The sequence below is a fragment of the Phasianus colchicus genome, chromosome 17 (genome assembly GCF_987193195.1).
Source record: "Phasianus colchicus chromosome 17, bPhaCol1.hap1.1, whole genome shotgun sequence".
Taxonomy (NCBI): domain Eukaryota; kingdom Metazoa; phylum Chordata; class Aves; order Galliformes; family Phasianidae; genus Phasianus; species Phasianus colchicus.
This window is the reverse complement of record NC_143452.1, coordinates 12,229,068-12,248,427: the sequence shown is the minus strand read 5'-3', so window position 1 is coordinate 12,248,427 and position 19,360 is coordinate 12,229,068. Positions and strand designations below refer to the sequence as shown.

Sequence of the window (19,360 nt, the reverse complement as noted above, 5' to 3'; positions counted from 1 at the left end):
GCAATAACCACCAAACCTTCCAGCAGGAAGTTCCTGCATCACAGATATATAACCAAGCAGCCTTTAGGACTTAAGCCCAACTGTATTTTCTGTTCCAGAAACACATTGGATGAGGCTCTAGATCTTTACAACTTTGAACCAGAAACCCCAGCGGGGATATTATTGAAAACATCAGTGCAGACAGGTTCTGGCCCTGCCTTCATAAGAGGAAAAAGCCCTTTCACAGTTGAGGTATTATTATATTAAGTTGAAAATTTATAGTTTTTAACTAGGCTGTGACCAGTTAATGTGACTCAGGAAAGGCTGTAAGGTGGATGGAGGCTTTACCACTTCGCCTCACTGCAGAGGTTACTGTTTTTCCAGACCTCACACATGAGGAGCCTAATCAAAGCAGGTTTAGCAATTAGGCTGTGAGGTCACCTGATTAACTGAGGGGCATCAGCTGGGTTTGGGGCTGATTGACTTTAGCAGAGCTGCAGCTAACAACCCAAAACATTTCTTTCCCAGTGTTTGCTGCTGGGCTGGATTCCTCTTGGACTTACCTGCACCAGCATTTCAGCAAAGGTAATGCTTCTCCTCAGTCTGCTGTGTGTGTGTCAGGGTGTACATCTCTATGTGTGTGAGGCTGTTGTGATGACGTTAAAAGAGGAGAAAAATTATGCATGTTTCTATACAGATGGAAGGGTCTTCTGTTCAGAGCCTCAAGTCTTATTTTCTAGCTCCAACAGCATGAAATCTTTGTGTTGCCTTGGCAAATAAAAGCTGTATTTAGTGGCTTTGTCTGGTGGAAGACAGAAGCGGATAAGATTCAGGTAAGGCTGTTTTGAGGTGTTCCACTGTAGAGGGTTTCCAGGGATTTGTTGCAGAAAAACTGCTCGTCCAGAGGAGAAAACTACTATAAACGTTAACGAAGATGACTGTAAAGTTAATCCTTACTTAAGACTTCTGAGGACTTGAATGCTTAGCATTAAGGAGCAATGGTACTGCAGCTAAAATGCTGTTTGTTGGAAAGGTATGGGGTAATCAATTGCACCTGGAGGACAAAGATGAGAATGAGTTGCTGGGTGCTGGTGAAAAGGAGAGTTTGAGTGTGGCAGAAACATTAAATCAATTATGATGCTTCCTTTTCATTCATTTATCTTATGTAACACAAGTTATGAGGGGAGGGGGAAAGAAAAAAAAAAGAAAGAAAAGACAACCATAATCAGCTGATTGGATTGCTTCAAATAGTAATGTTTGCCTGGGCTACTGAGGGTATGGCAAATACCCTTTGGAAGTACCTTGCCTCTGCCTTGTGATGCGTGGGGATGCTGCGAACCTCCAGTGGGGACCTGAGCTTTACTTTGTGCTCACGGCCAGGCCGCGCTCAGGCACCCATGGGTGCTGACTCACGATGGCGGGGCCACCTACCGGAGCACCACCGGGCCCGCGGCAGCACCTGGCTCACTCTGGAGGTCTCGCAGCCAGTGCTGAGCAGGCCCTGGCCTGTTTGGGCTGGGAGATCTAACGAGATCACAGCCGGGGCCGGGGGTGATATGGCCGCAGGCCATCATCTTACATAAAACCATACATTTGCATAATGTGTTTTACAAGATTAAAACTGAGGAAACTTTTTTTTTTTTTTTCTTTTTGCATAAACGGGAAGAAAATAGGTGAAAGAGCTCTACAGAACGGGATATCGGAAGCTTGGGGCTCCCAAAATGACAGTGTCAGTATCTGGTTTGAAATGATTTCAGGGGTGACAGTCTAAAGGAGGAATCTGTTGTGGTATGTGTCCTTGGACGAAAGAAAAACCCAGAGGTAGAGGGGTGCTCACAAAGAAAGTATCAGGCTGATGACCTGGGAACACATCCCTCAGAATGAGCGCTTTCTGCAATCTGTTGGCTGCTGCGTGTTGGAAGAAACCCTCCTTCTGCAACAGGGCTGTTGCATGGGGAGGGCTGCCGAAGCTTGTCGAGTCACAAACCCAAGGTATTCTTGCTTTGCCTAATTACTGTGACTCGGATGCTAATGCAGAGCTCAATAAATGGTGTATGTTCCCCAGAAATGCACCTTACTTGCAGGCTTGGCCGGTGCTGGCTTGCTGTGAATGAGTGGATTTCAGGTAAAGGCTGCCCCGTGCAGCAGGCTGCTGAGGACTTGTTGCAGGGCTGAATGTGCCTCCTGCACATAGGGGCTAATCCTGCAAGGGTTCTTTAGTGGAAAAATATATATGGAGGTGAAGAGGAAAATTCCTTGGGAAACTATAAATCTTGATGCATTAGGAAACGTTAGCTCGTGCTTGTGAAAAGTATGATAAATATCCCAGAGTGTAGCTATGACCATGCATATTGTTAGCCATTACTGCAACATTCAAAGGAAGTGCAGCAGGCAAATCTGTGCTTCAAAATGCCCCTCTTGGATGGCAGCATTCCTGCTTCCCTACAAATGTGAAGTGTGGGTGGGTGAGCTCCTGGGCAATGCTGGGTCAGGTGTCCGGCTCCCTTGCTGGGAATAGGGATGGCCAGTAGATACAGTTGGAAGTTATTTTTCAGTTGTTGCTGAATTGAAAACGAACCAAACTGCTTCCAGTACAGCCCTGTACTTGTAAGTGATGAAGAGACTTGAATGAGAAGCAGTATTGAGTTTTGTGATGTTTGTCTCAGCAGGGCTGGGTTAATTAATCCCTCACTCAAATGCTTTGTGCAGGACTCCCAGAGTTGTGGTCTTCTGTTTTTCTCTAGGACTTAGCAGTGGTGTCCATGGCTATCTCCATGTACAGGAGCATGTCCATCTGTTCATAAAGCAACAAAAGCAGGGCCAGCTGCTTGCACTGGATACAAGAGGTTTAAATTTGTGATTTGTCACAATGAGTTACATGCTCATTTATCTATGGTCAGTTCAGGCATATACTTAGGCCCCAAAGAATCACCTAGATAAATACCAGTGAATTATTTGTGCACATTATTCTGCAAGGGTATATTTATTTCTGTCTTAAGCATATATATCTAAACAGGTAAATGGCTTCTCACCATAGGAAAGCTGTGAGGGATGTGAATGATCCTGGGGTGCAAAGTGCCATGGATAGGGAATCTACACTGTGAGCCTAGCATTCACAGTATAAAGTGGTTGTGTAAGGAACTGGACTTAGCTCTGGTGAGAAAATATAATAAAAATACAGAATGTTTTATCTTTTCCCCTTCTCCCTTTCCATTCCTTCAGATCTCTTATTAAATGAACCCCATAATTTGTGGATGGGGGGAAATCTGCTTTGTACTGGTGTGCAAATCTCAAAAAGGGGGGGTGGGGGAATGCACAAAGACACTGAAAGAGGTCTGCATGCTCCATATCTGTGCTAGATATGGATTATTTAATTTGCAAAAGTATATGCTTTCTTCTCCAGGGTTTATATCCCTGTCTTTTAAAGTGTATGCCTGCACAGATCCAGAATGAGTTGTATGATCATGCTGCCATTTTTAGAAGGACACAAGAAAAGCTGAATCCTCCTGTGGTTCCTACAGTTCCCTCAACCCTAAAAGTAGCCTGGATCAGTGTGTGTTTAGGGGGTGTCAGCAAGCCTTCTGCTCTGGAGGAAACATGGAAATGCTTCTGTGATGTGCTGGTGCCAGGATGTTGTGGAATACTGTCTCAGGACTTTAATAAGCCACATTACAATAACGAGTCAAGCAAACCAGTCTGTGCTGCTGCTGGGTGTGAGAGCTGAGTCCTGCAGCTGGTGACTTGATGTCTGGCTGCTGAAAATCTCTCAGGTGACTCTTGTATTCTGCAGTTATTTTTTGAGACTTGAAAGGCCATCATATGCAGGCAGCTTTGGGATGGTGTTTCAAATAATTTGCATACAGCAAAATTTTTGATTTCCACTTTATCCAAAAGAGCAGTTTGAAGAAAAGAAGGTAACTGTGTTTAAGGAAGAAACCTGAAAACAAATGAAGCCCGAAGTGGGCAGCTAATGGAAAGAACTAAACCCTTCTCTCTTTCAAAGGAGCATGTTCGCTTTGGCATGTGTTAGTTGACCTTATTACAGGGAAAGGTGTCAAAGAATGTACATCCTCACAAAAAACAGAAAAAGGAGGAGTGGGAGAGGGAAGCCCCAGACTCCTTCCATCAGGGTTAAAATCTGCAGTTACTAGGGCAGGTAGGAAATTGCATCCATGGGGAGGGGAGATGCTAGTAAAATGCACAACTGCTCTTGGCTGCGCCAACCTGCAGTGTGGCCCCAGAGGGGCTGTTGAAAGACTCTCTGAGGGGAGCCTTCCATGGTGTTTCCAGCATGTGAGGAGCATGTGAGCAGTTATGGTGAGTCACTGCTGAGCTAAAACAGTGCCTAGCGATGCTGCTGGGTTGAACCATTTTGTAAGCCTCTATAGTACAGATGTTATTCTTCCTGTTACTTCTCTTGGCAGCGCTAACATGTTGTGACAGTGATGTTGCTGGCTCCTGCTATTAATCCAGCCTTCTCGGAGATGTAAAAATCACACTGTATCTGGGGCGAGATGGGCAGCCAGATTAATCCTTGTGTTGTAGTTAGCTTTTCTGAGTCATGTCATAATACGATAGCTCTTGTGTGCAAGGGTTACAAACTGGGTGTGATGTGACTGGGAGCTCCTTTTCCATTTCAGTCCAGTGCTGGACCACATCACCTTCTTATACAAGAGGGTCATTTGACTCAGTACACCTCTGATTTTTTTTCCATGCAGTCATGCATTTCTGATCCATGCTTCAACTTCCTGCCTCATCAATGCAGCCCTTATCCTACCCTTAGCATCTCTGCGTTACTAAAGCACAGCTGCTCATCCTGAGAGATGTGCACTGGGTGAAATGCTGGCTGTCTTGGGGCTCGTGTGCTAAGGGGTGGAAGGACCCAGCCGGGAGCTCTGCCTTATTCTTTCTCCCCAGGACTGATGGAGCCAGGACACCGTGCTCTCTCAACCACATTGTCCTGAGCTCAATTTAGTTCCCCACCTTTGTTGGGAGGAAATAGCCATATGTGAAGCAGGCAGGTGTCTTGCCTCCTCTTCTTGAGGCACCTATGAAGTTTCTCATGTGCCTAAACTGCAAGCTCATTAACGAAGGCCCCCCATGAGATCTGCAGATGAGGGGTGTGGGCTGCCTTGCACAGATTGCTCCGCATATGATTATTTCCCACCTCTCCATCAGAACAGTCGTGCTATCTGTGTGAGCTCCTCTTCAGTGCTGAGATCAGAGGCATTCAGGGGGGCTTTGCTGCAGTCCTATGTCTGTGTACCTGTGTGTGTGCAGCCTGACCTTCGCAGAGAAAAGAGGTGCTTATAATAGGTTTCAGCTGCTCATATACCAACACTTCCCTTTCAGTTTGAGAGATTCCTTCAGTGGAGAGGCCCTAGCTTCGCTTGTGGCTTCTCAAAATCTGTCTTTTGCTCGCGTAATGGGCAGGCTGCACCTCAGGACACTGTGGGCCTGTCAGCAGTGCTGGGGGTGCCTCGCAGGGACAGTGTGCCCAAACGTGACGTAAAAAGCCAACAGAAACAGCCCCACAGGTGCCAAGGTCAGAGGGGAAGAGGTGCTGTGGGTGCTGCAGCAGGTATTGACTGCCCTGCAGGCACCGTGCAGGAGTGTGTGGGCATGAGAGGAGCCCCTGCCCTCCTCTGCCCCTCGGGTGGTGGTTGGAGGTCAAGGAGTTGAAGATGAAGCAGTGGAGTCCAGCCTGACCCCTGATCTTTTTCAGGCCCATAGGAAAAGGGAGGTCAGAGTGTGGCTGTGGGGCTGCAGCCTGCTCAGCCTGCACACCTCTCCTGGTGCAGCTCTCGCCCATCCCTCACGCCATGTCCTTGGTTCTTTTCATCACAATCTTTTGTTCCGTCACAAACCTGGTCTCAGGTTCAGCAGAACCTTACCAGCTTCGTTCTCCTCAGTCAGGGGAGAGCTCTGCAGCTACAGTGGGTCTGGTTTGGATCTCTGCACTCTTTGGGCTGCAAGGCCTACAAAGGCCGCGTAACTACAGATTTCTATTTATACCGTAAGCAATGTACTTAAACATTTTTTGGTGGTGAAAACGGTATGCTTAAAAATACTAATGTTACGTAGGAGCCGTGTGTGAGCTTCTGATGGCTTCATATGCAGCTGCAAAATCTGCGTACAGCTGATGCATGCTGCACCCCCAGCTCTGTGTGCACCGGTCTGAATGCTTGGATGCATGGTTAAGATGTGCATAAAACTCCTTCCCTTAGTGCCAAAGCAGCTTGACTCAAGCAGTTGTGAGAGGCATTTCAGAAATCTAATGCTTAATATTTCACTGTGGATTTTTGGCTTCAGAATGATTTTGTTATGTCCCTAAAGCCTGGTTAAATCCTTAGTTATAATGACTGCACACTGAAGGGTGCTGTTACATAGAAATGCTGTCCCATAATGGCTTCGTTGCTGTGGAAAATCCGATGTTATTTGGTCATTCGCTATGAGTTCCCTAAGCCATCAAGACATTTGCCTCAAGGCTACAAACACAAAGCTACAGGCAAAACCCTCTGGACATAATGAGTGGGCATTTATGCAGAACTAAAAACTGGAACAGCTGAGCAGTAGATCTATGAATAGCAAGCATGCCTCGAAGCACAAAAGACATCATTCTGGAATAAAGGGGTTTAAAATGGTTCTGACATCTTGTATGTCAAGATCATGCTACGTTGTTGTAACTTTTTTTTTTTTTATGTTTGTTTGTTTGAACCATCTTCCTTAAGTAAGGTTTGAGTAATTAAGGGGTGTGAAGGAAACCCTGTAGCTTTACTAAGAATAAAAATTGGGCAACTGACACTTCTGGCAAGATCCATCATTTTGATCGTGCTTGCTAGGGAACAAGCTTATTGCTCCTGTGCTGTTTGCATCCCTGGTTCCACCCTTCAGGACTTCTTAGAGTTTTTCTTGTATAAGTAGCTCTAAAAGACTTGATTCTAATATTAGCTGTGAAGTGTCTTCTGATGGAAACGGAAGGGTTGGGCTAACCGTAAACTACAGGGTCAGGGAGTCAGGCAATACAAAGGAGAGTAATAAAATTCAGAGTGATTGGGATCAACAGGGTGCTGGAGGAGCTTAATGTTGGGAAATATACTGCAGTGAGGTTGCACGCATTTGCAATCGTTTACATGCACTTCTAACTCCATGGCAAGAAGAAGATGGAAAGGGATGTACGACAGTTACACCAGAAGCATGAAGGAAACCCACAGTAGAAATTAGTGTGGGAGCTGGAACATGAAATTAGAGGGAAAAAGAGGGGAAGGAAAGAATGTAAGAACATACAAAGATGATAAATTCAAGTTTTCTGTGTCTGTATCCATATGTGTCTGATCAGTTTCTGAGAAATTATTGACTTTCAGGGCAGTTTCAATATTTATTTATTTTTGCTATGTTTTCAGCCCTCTTGCCAACATGTTGGACTGGGGGAAGGATGAGCACTGGGAGAACGTACAAGTTCAAACAAGTTTTGCAATCCTTGCAAAGTAGCTTGGACCTTGCAAAACCATAAGTTGTAGAGATGAGCAAAGCCCAAATACTGTGAAGTTCCTACAGGGAAACACGGCCAAGGGATTAGGGGCTAATCTCTGACCTGAGAAGATGTGATGAATGTCTGCAGTGCAGACAGTACTGCAGCACAGAGATACCTGAGCTGGTTGTGACTGGTTTATTTGGCAGAATAACCTAGCTCTACTTTTTGCGGCATGGGAAGCAAGTGTCTCTTCCACCAGTGGAGTAAGTCAGTGTTAGAGAGTCAGAAAGCAGAATGTATTTTAGCAAAAAATGATAGACTGTGATGTAGCTGCGTGCTTTGTTTCCCTGTGTCCAAACTTCTTGGCCACAAGCACATTGTCCTTTTGACAAGTACACTTAGCAGTTGAAAGCATGGTATGATGCCCACTTTGCATGCTTACCCCAAAGAGAGACACTCTTCAGGTACGGAAGGATGTTGCTCAGGTGGCTTAGAAAGGCAAGGGATTAATTTAGTTATCTCTCCATCTTCTTCCTCACAGCTATGAGTGGCAGCTCTTACTGCCTGGGAACAGACTCATGCGACCCAGTCAGGAGGATGACAGCTCTACACCACTGGTAAGTGACAGCCCTGCAGCACTCTTGAAAGACTAATTGATAGAGCAGTATGGAAGAACAGGAATGGAACTGTTCCCTTCGTAACAAGCTAAATTGAAGACAAGGATTAATTCTGGTCGAAGTGCTATCTGCCACTGTTGTACATGGTGTCAGAAATGCGTCCCTGTAACCCATTGCATTGAATATCCATGCTGCAACAAGTCTGTCACTGTAGTCATGGAGCTGAATTTTGTTCTGCTGTGCGCAAATAACTTCTTTTGTTCTACTGTGAACAAAAACAAAAGAACTTCTTTTGTTCTTCTGGGCACAAGAACTTCTTTAGGTGAGGGTGACGGAGCACTGGAACGGGCTGCCAGGGAGGTTGTGGAGTCTCCTTCTCTGGAGATATTCAAGACCTGCCAGGACACCTACTTGCGTGACCTGGTGTAGGGAACCTTTGGCGGGGGGTTGGACTTGATGATCTCTGGAGGTCCCTTCCAGCCCCTATGATTCTGTGATTCTGTGTGTACGTACCAACTGTATTTCAAGTAAAGTTTTTGTTGTTTTGTTCCACTCTCCCCAAACATCTTTTTCTACTGCATATGTTACCAGTATTTCTCATTCTCCCCTTCTCCCCCTGCCTCCACCAATAGTTCTGCCTACTTTTCTCCAGTGCTAGAACAGCACCTGTGATGGTGCATGGCTCTCTGTGTTGCCTTTCACTCCTCTTTGGGAAGGAGTCTGGCTTGGACAGAGTTCAGGAGCTTTGTGTGTGTGGTGGATTTATTTTATTTTATTGAGTGAGGAATTTATGACTGAGGGTTTGGTGGAGAAGATGCGTTCTGGCAAAGGGGGAATCTTGGCTGATGGGGGACTGGAATCTATTCTGGTTATTTGAGTCTTCCATCTTTTTGTTTAACTGGAGATGTAGATTTAACAGCCAAGAATATACATTTGGCTTCAAAGGAAGAAAAAGAGCATTAAAATACCTGTATTTTTGTGTACCGGGAAGTAAATGCTAAAGCAGGATACGTACAGCACTAGCAGAACTAGAAAGACTGAAGTTCATGTGTGCCAGGGGCTCTTCCTCTTTCCTCGTTGATCTCTTAGCACAGAGAAGAGAGTGAAGCTCATAGGCATCTCGTGCTCCATCACTGGAGGCCTCTTGAGAGCAACTGAGGAAAATACCAGAGTATGAGGAAATCCTTTTCTGATTGTGTATGGAGAAGGGAGACTGTGGTCTGGTCTCCAGTCCCACGTTTATTCCTGGTTTATTTTGACTTCCTGAGACCTGACCTTACTCTTGCTCCTCCATGTGAGTTTGCCTTAAGTGCCCTTACAAGTTGCTGTATTAATTTCTTGGAAAGGTAGGATTGCTGCTGCTTTCTAGCGAAAGGAAACTCTTCCAAGTAGTCAAAGATTACTCCTGCTCACAAAACAATTCCGTTATCAACTCTCTCGTGTACAAACTGCATAACAACAACACAGCTTGCACAGCGCTGCAAGCTTATTTGCTTTGTGATTTGTGGTCGGATCATTGCATTTCAGCATTTACTGATGAAAGGAAATTACTAACGAGACACTGGTATTTACATTAATTGTGGCTTTGGGGAGATAGTCCAAAGAAAATTATGTTAAAGCCAGTTATTATGCGTCTCCTTAACAATTAGAACGGAACCCAAAGTTTATAAAACAAAAGTTGATTTCAATTGGATTTTAGCTGCTACTTGATATTTTCCCTTTTTAGGGGATAAGAGGGGGAAAAAGGGTTTTCAATGGCAACCCCCCATGTTGTTTTTTTAATCCATCTTCAAAAACAACATAAAGCACTTGGCTTGAAGGAGCACGTATGCTAGTGCAAGAAAAACTCCTTATTTCCTTCCACTGAGCAGGATCAATCTCTGCTTCCATGGAGGCCTCGTGGTGTGGGTCAGCTTTCACAAAACACATAGTAAATGGCAGGGTTTCCTCTGTTAAGGACAAAAGTTTTCATTGTTTTTGTTTCACCTCAGTGCAATCTTGTGCAGCTTTGTAGGTTAAACAGATTTGGCACCCAAAACCCAAAAGTATACCAACCACTTTTCATGCATGTCCCACTGGGTCTTGTGAGAGTCCCGAGAGCAAACTTCCACTTCAGTATGAACTCTTTCTGGACACAGATTCAATGCCTTTTATGATGTTTGATGTATGATGAAAAGTAATTTAAGGTTTCTTAAGATGACTCATGTGCCAGCATAGTAGATCCAAGAAGCAAACACAGATGTGAGATTTAAATTCTCCTTTGGCATAAAATGCTGCCAGGATTCTTCATGCTATAAACCACAAACTATATACCCAGTGGAGGCTAGACACACTTTTTCTGAAGTGACATCTGATTGGGTATCTTCAGACTTCACAGATAACTGGGGATATAAATATAAACACACCTTTTTCTTTCACCAGATGATGGTGTTGAGGTATGTCCCCTCTAATGGTGGGATTTGTCTCATCCAAAATCTCCGTGTCCACTCAGGCTTCTCGTAGAGGTTCCCTTTGTAGGGGAGAAATACAGGCAGTTCTGAAGTACGATTCATCTGACCTCCTGTCAGCATCTATTTTAGGAATCTGTCTGAAGCAAGGCAGAATTAAATCCTTCCCCCAAAATTCTTCTGTAAGCAGGGGGATTTTGGATGCTGTGGGGAGGAGTTTTCAACTCTCTTTCCTTGGATGACCCCATTACCAGGCATTACCTTTACGTCACTGCACAAGTCGTGAGCAGATCCAGGCACAGGAATGTGTGTTCTGGCACGAGGCAGCACGGGGCAGGCATGCAGATGTGCTCATGTTGGTCTTGCTTTGGGGTTATTCTGCTCACTCCTCTACTCGTCCAAGTCAAAGTGGACAGCGCTGTTTGATATGTCTGACCATCAAAAGGCTGCAAGACTAAAAGTGTAACTGGTTTTAATTATTAAGGGGTAATTTAAATCTTCATGTTTATAGGATAATTGTTTCTTTTTTAATATAATTTAAATTTTGCAATACAAGAAACAGGCCTGAACCTGTGGATGGAGTGTTGGAAACTGTCTAAGAAGATTAAGGTCTCTTAATTGATTTCACATAAACAGGTGTGACTGAATTCATCAGAAGAAAGTTAAGACTAAACGTATTCTTCTAATTATGCAAAAACTGCTAGAGTGGGTGCTCAGTTGAGCAATTGCCTTCCCTTTCCAACTGGGATCAGTTCTCAGTTGTACATCAAATGGGAAAATTGTCATTTCCGAAGCAAATGAACCAACCTGTGCTTTTATTTTGACAGTCTGCTTTGCTTGTAGATACATTTGCAGTTGTTGATTTGGCAAGAGGACATGGGAATGTCCCTTCTGAGCTGTGCTGTGTCTAATGGTGTGGGAGGACAGGTGTCAAGGCAGGGCTGTGTCATTTTCTAAACTTCAGGAATCGGCACTTATGGAAATCTTATTTAAAGAGCTGAAGGACTAACTCTGAAACGCTTGCCATTTGCTCTTAATGTTTTCTTATATGACCTAAGTTGTTATTTTCTTGTTTAAACTTAACTGTAGGTTTGGAGATGCATAACATGGTTACAGAACGTCCTTTGTGCTGTGTTTCAAAATAGCAAGTGGAGTATATAACTCTTTATGCAGCCAACAAACACGTTTATTTGTTCTGCTTACGCTGCACTCTTTACCTCTTGTCTTTCCTAATCTAACATCTCGAGAGAATGAGAAAGAATTGATGTGTTGACCATAGTTGTAGACAGGCTAAGAGCTCTGTTTTTTTGAGATGTTCATCTCAAAGACCACCTGGGTGTGACAGTAAATTGCGTGAGAAGACACAAGTATCACAGTGCATCACGGTGGAGGCCCTGCAATTACTCAGTGGTGCTCCTAACAAAACCATTTGCTGATGAAACAGTTCTTTGAGCCTCTAAATTGAAGGATGACTAGTACTTAAGGTGTGTTTTCAGAGACAAATTTGCACACAGATGGTGATCTAAAATTAGTTTAGTTACTTAAACCACTGTTTTGTAAGAGCGAAGATACTGTATGTAACACTGCAGATTAATTTAGAAAATCATACCCCACTTGTATTAGGTTTTCTTTAAGTTTGAGAGCTAAATGGAGACTTCTATCAGCCAGCAGTGATCGGCGGTGACTTAGCACCCTGATCGTGTGTTTTACTCAAGTTAAAGTGAACAACTACAGAGTAGTAGGGAACATGATGTTAATAGTTGTGCTGCATTTAAAACAGAATGAAAACTGAACTGAATCTCTACAGGACATTTGGAAATAATCTTCAGAGTGCAGATACGCAGTTTTATATTTACTAGTAAATATATCCACTGTCCATCCAGACTTTTAGCTCAATTTTTGAAGACAAAGTTCTCCAAAATATGAGCTTTATTCTCCAAGGATCCCAGCAAGAAAATCTGTCTCTGTCAGAGTTCTGAAAGGATGTGATGGCTGCACTGGCTCACCTGTTGAAGGTGAATTGATGTTATGCTGTTGCCAAGAGAAAAAGCTAAGAAGTTGATAAACACCAGTCTGGAATTAGGAAGAAAAGAGTGCTTTTTGTCTTAATAACTGCTGCAAGTACTCCTACACTGTGAGTTGGAATAAATAATCCTAAATGTAAAGGATTGTTGCTTCAGCTACTGAGAAATCATTCATTATTCCAAGCGCTCCTGTTGGCTTAGTTCTCCTGTCCTGAATCCCAGGCTTTCCTTTTAAAGAAGCACCTTCCTTTAAATGAAATATTGTCCCAAATTTCTTCATCAGTACCCTGTCAACTTATCCAAAAAAATGCCTGCTGGTGAAGTAAAATCGTGGAACAGAACATCCTGGTCAGGAGGAAAGGAGGGCTTAAATAATGATAAAAGATCTTAAACTATACTGATATAGAAAAGAATGATTCCTTCCTTAAAAAAACAAAAACAAGCAACAACAATAAAACCAATAAAACAAAGCCAACAACAAAGAAACCCACAAAAACAAACAACGTGTTCCTGGCCATCTCTGTTTCAAACATCTCCTTCAGGCTGATTTCTGGCTGTTCTTCAGAGGAACTGCCATCTCCATCCATCCAGGCTTCATTACATCTCTGGAGGATACAAACGCCCCGGTTCCTTTGCTGCTTTGAAAAGCCAAGCTATGCATTAATCGAGACAGTCAAAAACTGCCTGAAAAGGCATTGGAACTGATAGGATTTAAGCATGTGCTTTCAAATATTTAGATAGCATATATTTAGATAAATTAAGTACTTCATATTTATCTGCTGCTTCGCATGAAACTCATTTGATTTGATCAAAACAAGATCATTTAGGTTTCCAACTCCCTGCTTTTATGTTGACAATTAACAAAACACTAAAATTAGAAGCTGCTATGTGATAGTTTTAAGCAGGCAAACTGCTGTATGAAGCTTTAACTGTAGGCATCTTTTGTCAAATTCAAGCATGCTGCTGCATGGCCTGTGTATGCAAAAGGAATACATCCTTACTCATTTAAATGCAAACCAGTTGGAGGGAAAACATCTTCGGGGCACGGCTAAAAAGGGGGAAATGATTGATTGAAATTGGATTAGATAAATCACTTGGAAACTGATGTTATTTTCCACATCCTCTTCGATTGATTAAAAAGCAATGCAATAAAAACTGAAATCATTTTGGTCTCAAAGGTGTGAGGTTACACAGGAATTACTGGTACTTTTCAGTGCTTGGAAGTGCTTAGCTCCTGGCCCCCTGCCCCATGATACAGCCCAGGCTGCTACAAGCAGTTTTGCAAAAGGTACAATTTTACTTCACTTGTTTTAATGATTAGGAGTCCTATAGTTTAAAAGTGATCTGCGCTGTACAATTAGGTGTGTTTTGGTGGAAATACTTTTTTTTTAATTAGTTTCATTCTCATGACGCTAGCTAGACTGTTGTGTTAGTAAGCAAGAGCATTGCATTGCATTCTTTCATCAGGCTGCTTAGCTTTCAAAATCCAACTTTGTTTCTATTAAGAAACTGAATCAGAAATCATGCAAAAACAAAGTTCCTCAACTTAGGCGAAATTAGATCCATGACCAAGCCCTGCTGGATAAATGTTTTCAAATGTTTTCTTTTTTTTCAAACCAAAGAATGGATGTCTGAATCCAAACTCTGTGTCTCCCTGTTTGTGTTGTGCCAGTGTGGCCGTGGCAAATAGAACTATCATCTCTTTTCCCCATATGTGTGGCAGATGAGACTAGAAATAATAGCTTACAATTTGAGGTGAGATTGGATGTTCAAGTTACCTTAAAAAGGATGAGCAACAAAAATCACAGAAACAAACAACAAACCCATACACAAAAAATTCCACTTTGATCAATTTCAAGGGGCCTGGGAGAGTGGGATAAACCAGGCTGTGTTTTGAAACTTTAGGATCGTAAATACTACTCCAGACTCTAACTTTTTGTTGGAAGGAATAGGAAAACTATTGAGGTGTGATGTTTTCATCTTTTTTGGGATGTTTTTTTGGAGGGGGAGTGGAGGGGAGCTTGTATAATAGCAGGAATTCCAGGGTTGAGTACCTGTAAGTTGTTCCGTGGGAATGTTGCTGGCTGGCTGTGGAACTGCAGATTGAGATATTATTGTGTAAATGAAACATCAGGTATTTATTTGCCACGCAGGAGATTCAGTAATTACTGCACTCACACAGTAGATGACAGCTGTTATCATTCTGATGAAAAGAGCCCTAAATTAAAACCCTGTCCCTTTGCATAGATTCCTGTCAGAAACAAATGTTAATTTTCTTGGTTGGTCAGCCTCATTCCTTGGGTCCTATGACAGGTACAAATAAGGACCAGGCTTTTGTTTCTGTTTTTATTAACGTTTCTTGGCACACCAAGAGTTTTGCAGTTGAGAACAGACGCAAAGCAAATTCCTGCAGGCTGTGTGAATGCCCCTGGTGTTTGGGCTTTGGCTGACAGCAGGGTGTTTGGAGGAGCCCTACTGATGGCCAAAACCGACCTAGATTTCATTTGTTTGTACAACGTGGTGCACTTGGAAGAGAAAAAAAAAAAATAGATGAAGAGGATCCACTTCTAGCACAGATGTCCGCTCCCCAGCTGATCTACGCAGACAACTTTGCCCTCCTTTCTGGCTGGAGGATGGAGTGGCTCCCATGGATTAACATGGTGACATCTGTTTGGGTAACACACGGCCGAGGTGGGAAGAGGCAATTCATACACCTCTGTTTTCTTTGGAAACCTTTCCCAATTATAGGAGATTAAAACCTTTAATGTGTCATTATTTTGGGCAGGATGTTAATGCCAAGCACAACCACGCTCTTCAGATTACGAATTGAGAAAAGAGTAAGTTTGCTAAAATGGCATGCTTGCCATGCAGAGTAACTGCTGCCTGTTAGCAAGAAGGTTTTCAGATTTATGGCAAAGCCAAGTTTTGGTCTCTGTAAAGGGGAAAGCAGGGTTGGAAGGAAGCCCTGACACACATCTGTACGGCAGGGAGTCAAGAAGCCAAACCCAGCACTTCTCTCCTGCTCTCACCAGGGATTGTTGTATTTCCTACCCATGTCTGAGCCTCCAGAGTGCCCTGTAACTCACTGAGTGCTTGGAAACTTTTCTCGTAATATCCTAGCAGTCACTCTTGATTTCTGTTACAATTAATAACCCAGTGGTGTGACTTAGAGCATAAGCTGCCTCTTTCTGTTACTTTTACTTGGAATAATTGGTTTCTAAAGAACCAAAAATCTATGTCCAAGAGCACTGTTCTGCAGACCACTATTAAACAATATATTGTAATCACTGCTGAGTGCTGAGTTCCATCAAAAGATATAGGATAAAAAGAATTCGAAGGGAAAAGAAAATATAGATGCAGCCCTGGGATCTGAGGGCTCTTATTCTATGCAAGCTGAGTAGAACACAGCTTGAAGGTCAGAAGAGAGGGCTGAGGGGCTTCCTGGAGAAAATTTGGATCTGCTTTGGGTCCAGAGCTTCATTCTTCTACTGGAAATTGTCCCTAAAGCAGACAAAAAAAAAAATCACTGAATTATCCCCAGAAACAAAGCAATCAAATCAAGTTAAGAACAACGTTGAAGGCAATGATAAATCATTTATTTACTAAAGCACAACACATGTCCTAAAGCAGAACAGCAACAATAAAAACTCTTGAGCAAATATTGCAAAAGAAACTTTAAGTGTAGCCAAGCCCTCTATCTGTGTAAGATGCTCTGCTGTGAATGTTAACTTTCCTGCAGTCTTCTAGCAGCCAGCTAGTAAGTGAACCAGACTTCTGGTTTTCTGAGGCACAGACGGTTCTCCCTCAAATTTTACAGATGCGAATGTTTTGGTGCTTAACATCATCCTGATTTATTTTTTTCATCTGATTAAAACTGCAAGGATGGTGTGAATTTTGGCTGTGGGTGTCATTATTATGAGCTCTGGGAATCTTGTGCATCTCTCCAGAGGAGGAGACGTGATGGCGTGCTGACGTGCCAGTGCCTTTCAGCTCAGGTCCGAAGCTAACTTAGGTTTCCAAGACTGAAAATTGCCAGAAGCCCTTTTTTGGAAGAGGTGTTGGGGGGTGTGGGTTGCTCTCCTTTGAGTGTATGAAACGCATCAGGGCTGCAGTGGGAGCTGGTGCAGGGAGGCAGGATGCACTGCTGTGTCTCCCTGTGCTCTGGTGTGCCTCAGGCCCTGGTGTAAGCAGCTGCAATTTTGGGTTTGGGGAATATTCTAACTTCACAATTTCCTGACTATTCCTACCATTTATTTATCCCTGCCTTTTACTTACGTTAGTAGAAGTGCAGGCAGATGCGGAATTGAGGCTTAAAAAAAAAAAGTTCAAGCCAATACTTGCAGTTTTTTTTTTTCTGAGATATTTTCACAGCTTTAATATTCAAACGCTGCTTTTGCTAATTAAGTTTTCTTAATTATATGATTTGCAAGATTAAAAGGCCACTGCCAATACAAACCGCATATTGCCCCTAAACTGTTAGATTATTAAATTGCATTTTTTAAATTAATTTTTACTTGCCATGATTTGTATTCTGTTTGTTCTGTGCTATTTTAGGCTTGGTTAATAAATATCATGTCAGTCTCATATTCGTTTGTGGACAATTCCAAGTTTTCAGTGCTACAGGGTAAGGGTTTGAAAGGCAACAGCTCCATTTTTTGTTTTGTTTCACAGAATTGTTTTCTTAATTCTATTCATTTCATGCTTTGCAGAAGACTTTTATTTTTAAACAAAATAGAAAACTGTGCTAAATATAATTTGACAGCATCTCTTGAAATGATATTCTTGTTTATGACAGTGTAGAGCAGAGGCACAAAAAGTCAGAGGTCATTTTTTATATGCAGTAGGTTCTCATATATTCAAGAATGTCTGGACGTGTAAAGTGTCTGTATAAGACTGAGTCATCTCTTCTATGATGGGATTTCTCAGGGCTATTGCTGTAAGAACTGCTTGTGATAAGAACCTCTCTCTGGTAATGTGTTCTGCCACCCCATGCGTCCTGTCTGAACCACCTGGTTACCTGGCAGTGGCCGAGCTCATCACAGGGACTGCAGCTGGGTGAGCGAACACAGCAAATGAGCAAAAGCAAGAGCCAAGCCACCACTGAGGGTTAGCATGGGAGCTCATTAGACTGAGCCAGCAGAATCGTACCAGTATGGGAACTGCACCCTCATGGCTCGTCCTGCTGCTGGGGACCCCTGTGCTGGGTGGGGACTGGTGTGCTCTGTGGAACACATGGATGAAATGAATGGAAGCGTTATAACCGCAGGTGTCTGACAGTGCAGAAGGCAGTTTGGTAATTCTGGTTCAGAGGGCTGGCTCTTAGGTTGTGCCCGTTCCTACAGAAGATTATATCCCTTCTTCCAGTGCAAGAGTGTCAGGATCCTGTTGTATGCGCGGATCCATTCACAGGGGGGTGGTCAGCTCCATAGGTGGCTTGCTGGTGTGGTTTGTGATGGCCAGGAGTGCTCACATCCCAGGGATCAGGAGTTGTGAAGGGCTGGGATGGCTGCAGAGCCTGCAGAAGATGGTGTGGCTCAGGCCTGCCATCCCTGCTCAGAATGGCAGCATCCCGTTGGTGTAACAGGGAAAGGAGAGCCTCAGTGGGCTGCAAAAGCGTGGGAAAAGCCAAGCATGATCCTGATATCCAGCCGTTTCACAGATAATAATAAATCCTTGTCAAAAGCATTGGTAATCAGTACTGGGAGCTCAGCCTTTTAGGTGAGGAGCACAAGGAATTAACAGCATTTCAGTTTTGGCTCCTCTGTGCTTGCTGTCTTAGGCAAACAGTAAGCAGCACACGGTGCTTCGTGGTGAGCAGGAGCTTGCATAACTGCTGATTGTCAGTTTGTTGTGTAATGGAGGAAGGCTGAAACTGTGCAGCAAAGTTCCTTATTATATTTTTTTGTTTAAAATGAAACTGCCTTTTTAGGAGAGAGGAGGACTGGGGAATGTTTAAACAGTTTTTCTGTGGGGAAAAAGAGAGTAATTCCTAGCAGCACTTGATTTGGGGGGTGAGAGGGAGTGAGGGCATGGCCACATAGCTATCTTTTTGAATGCAGTGTTGATTCTTTTTCTGAACAGAGTAAAACCGAATGTTTCATAAAGAATGCGTTGAGCGTATGAATGTAGTCTTAAATATTAGGAAGGAAGATTTTTCCTTGAAAGAAAATGGTCAATTGTTTTGGCATCTGACAGAAACATGATGTATTTATCAAAGCGTGAGATAGTGGGCTTAGGGGGCATGGAGAGAAGCTTTGTGTCAGTTCATGACTTCCTGCAAAATCACATTGAAAGCACACACCATGTGTGAGCACATGCAGAGGGATGATGGTGCAGACATGCCATTGGCTTTACACACTGTCTTGATAAGGACTTTTCTCAGAGCCAAGACTGAGCCCCTTTCAGAAGACTGCCTTCGTTATGCTGCTGTCCCAGTTTATGAGGGTTTTTTTTCCCACTGCAAAAGATCTTGGATTGAGGGATTGTCCTGATGATCTGTTCAGTGTTCCAAAGGGGCTGATTAATCTGAAAAACCCAACAAGACAGCTGAAACCACTGCCAAAAACTGTCATCCGTTCTGCTTCCTCAACTGCCAGCTTTCTGTGCTTTTGCTGCAGAGACAGGTCAGCTCTTAAAGATGCAGCTTGACATCTAATGCAGAAACAACAGGATAACTGATGGGGGAGTGATTAAGGGGTATCTTTTTTTTTTTTTTTTAACCCTCTTTTCTGTCACTTCTGAGTAGTGATGTGTATCTCCCAAGATGGCACAAAGCTCAGAATTCTACTAATCCTTGAACGCTGAATGCAATTAATGCAG

General features: G+C 43.2%; 1 protein-coding gene across 15 annotated transcripts in view; it reads left to right on the top strand.

Moving 5' to 3' along the window:
• Positions 1-282: 282 nt before the first annotated feature.
• Positions 283-19,360, top strand: part of LOC149915640 (uncharacterized) — a 252,837-nt gene continuing 233,759 nt past the window's right edge. For 5 of the 15 annotated variants that reach the window (XR_016471830.1, XR_016471840.1, XR_016471832.1 and 2 more), the window contains exons 1-2: positions 3,274-5,995; positions 7,995-8,070. Coding sequence is in view for 1 of the 15 variants with exons in the window: in XM_090151960.1 (XP_090008086.1) it covers positions 5,802-5,995; positions 7,995-8,070 (270 nt within the window). In the remaining 14 variants the exon portion in view is untranslated. Of the gene's footprint in view, positions 565-3,273; positions 5,996-7,994; positions 8,071-17,467; positions 17,597-19,360 lie in introns of those variants that run through there. The other 10 variants (XR_016471837.1, XR_016471838.1, XR_016471835.1 and 7 more) reach the window with 7 other exon arrangements.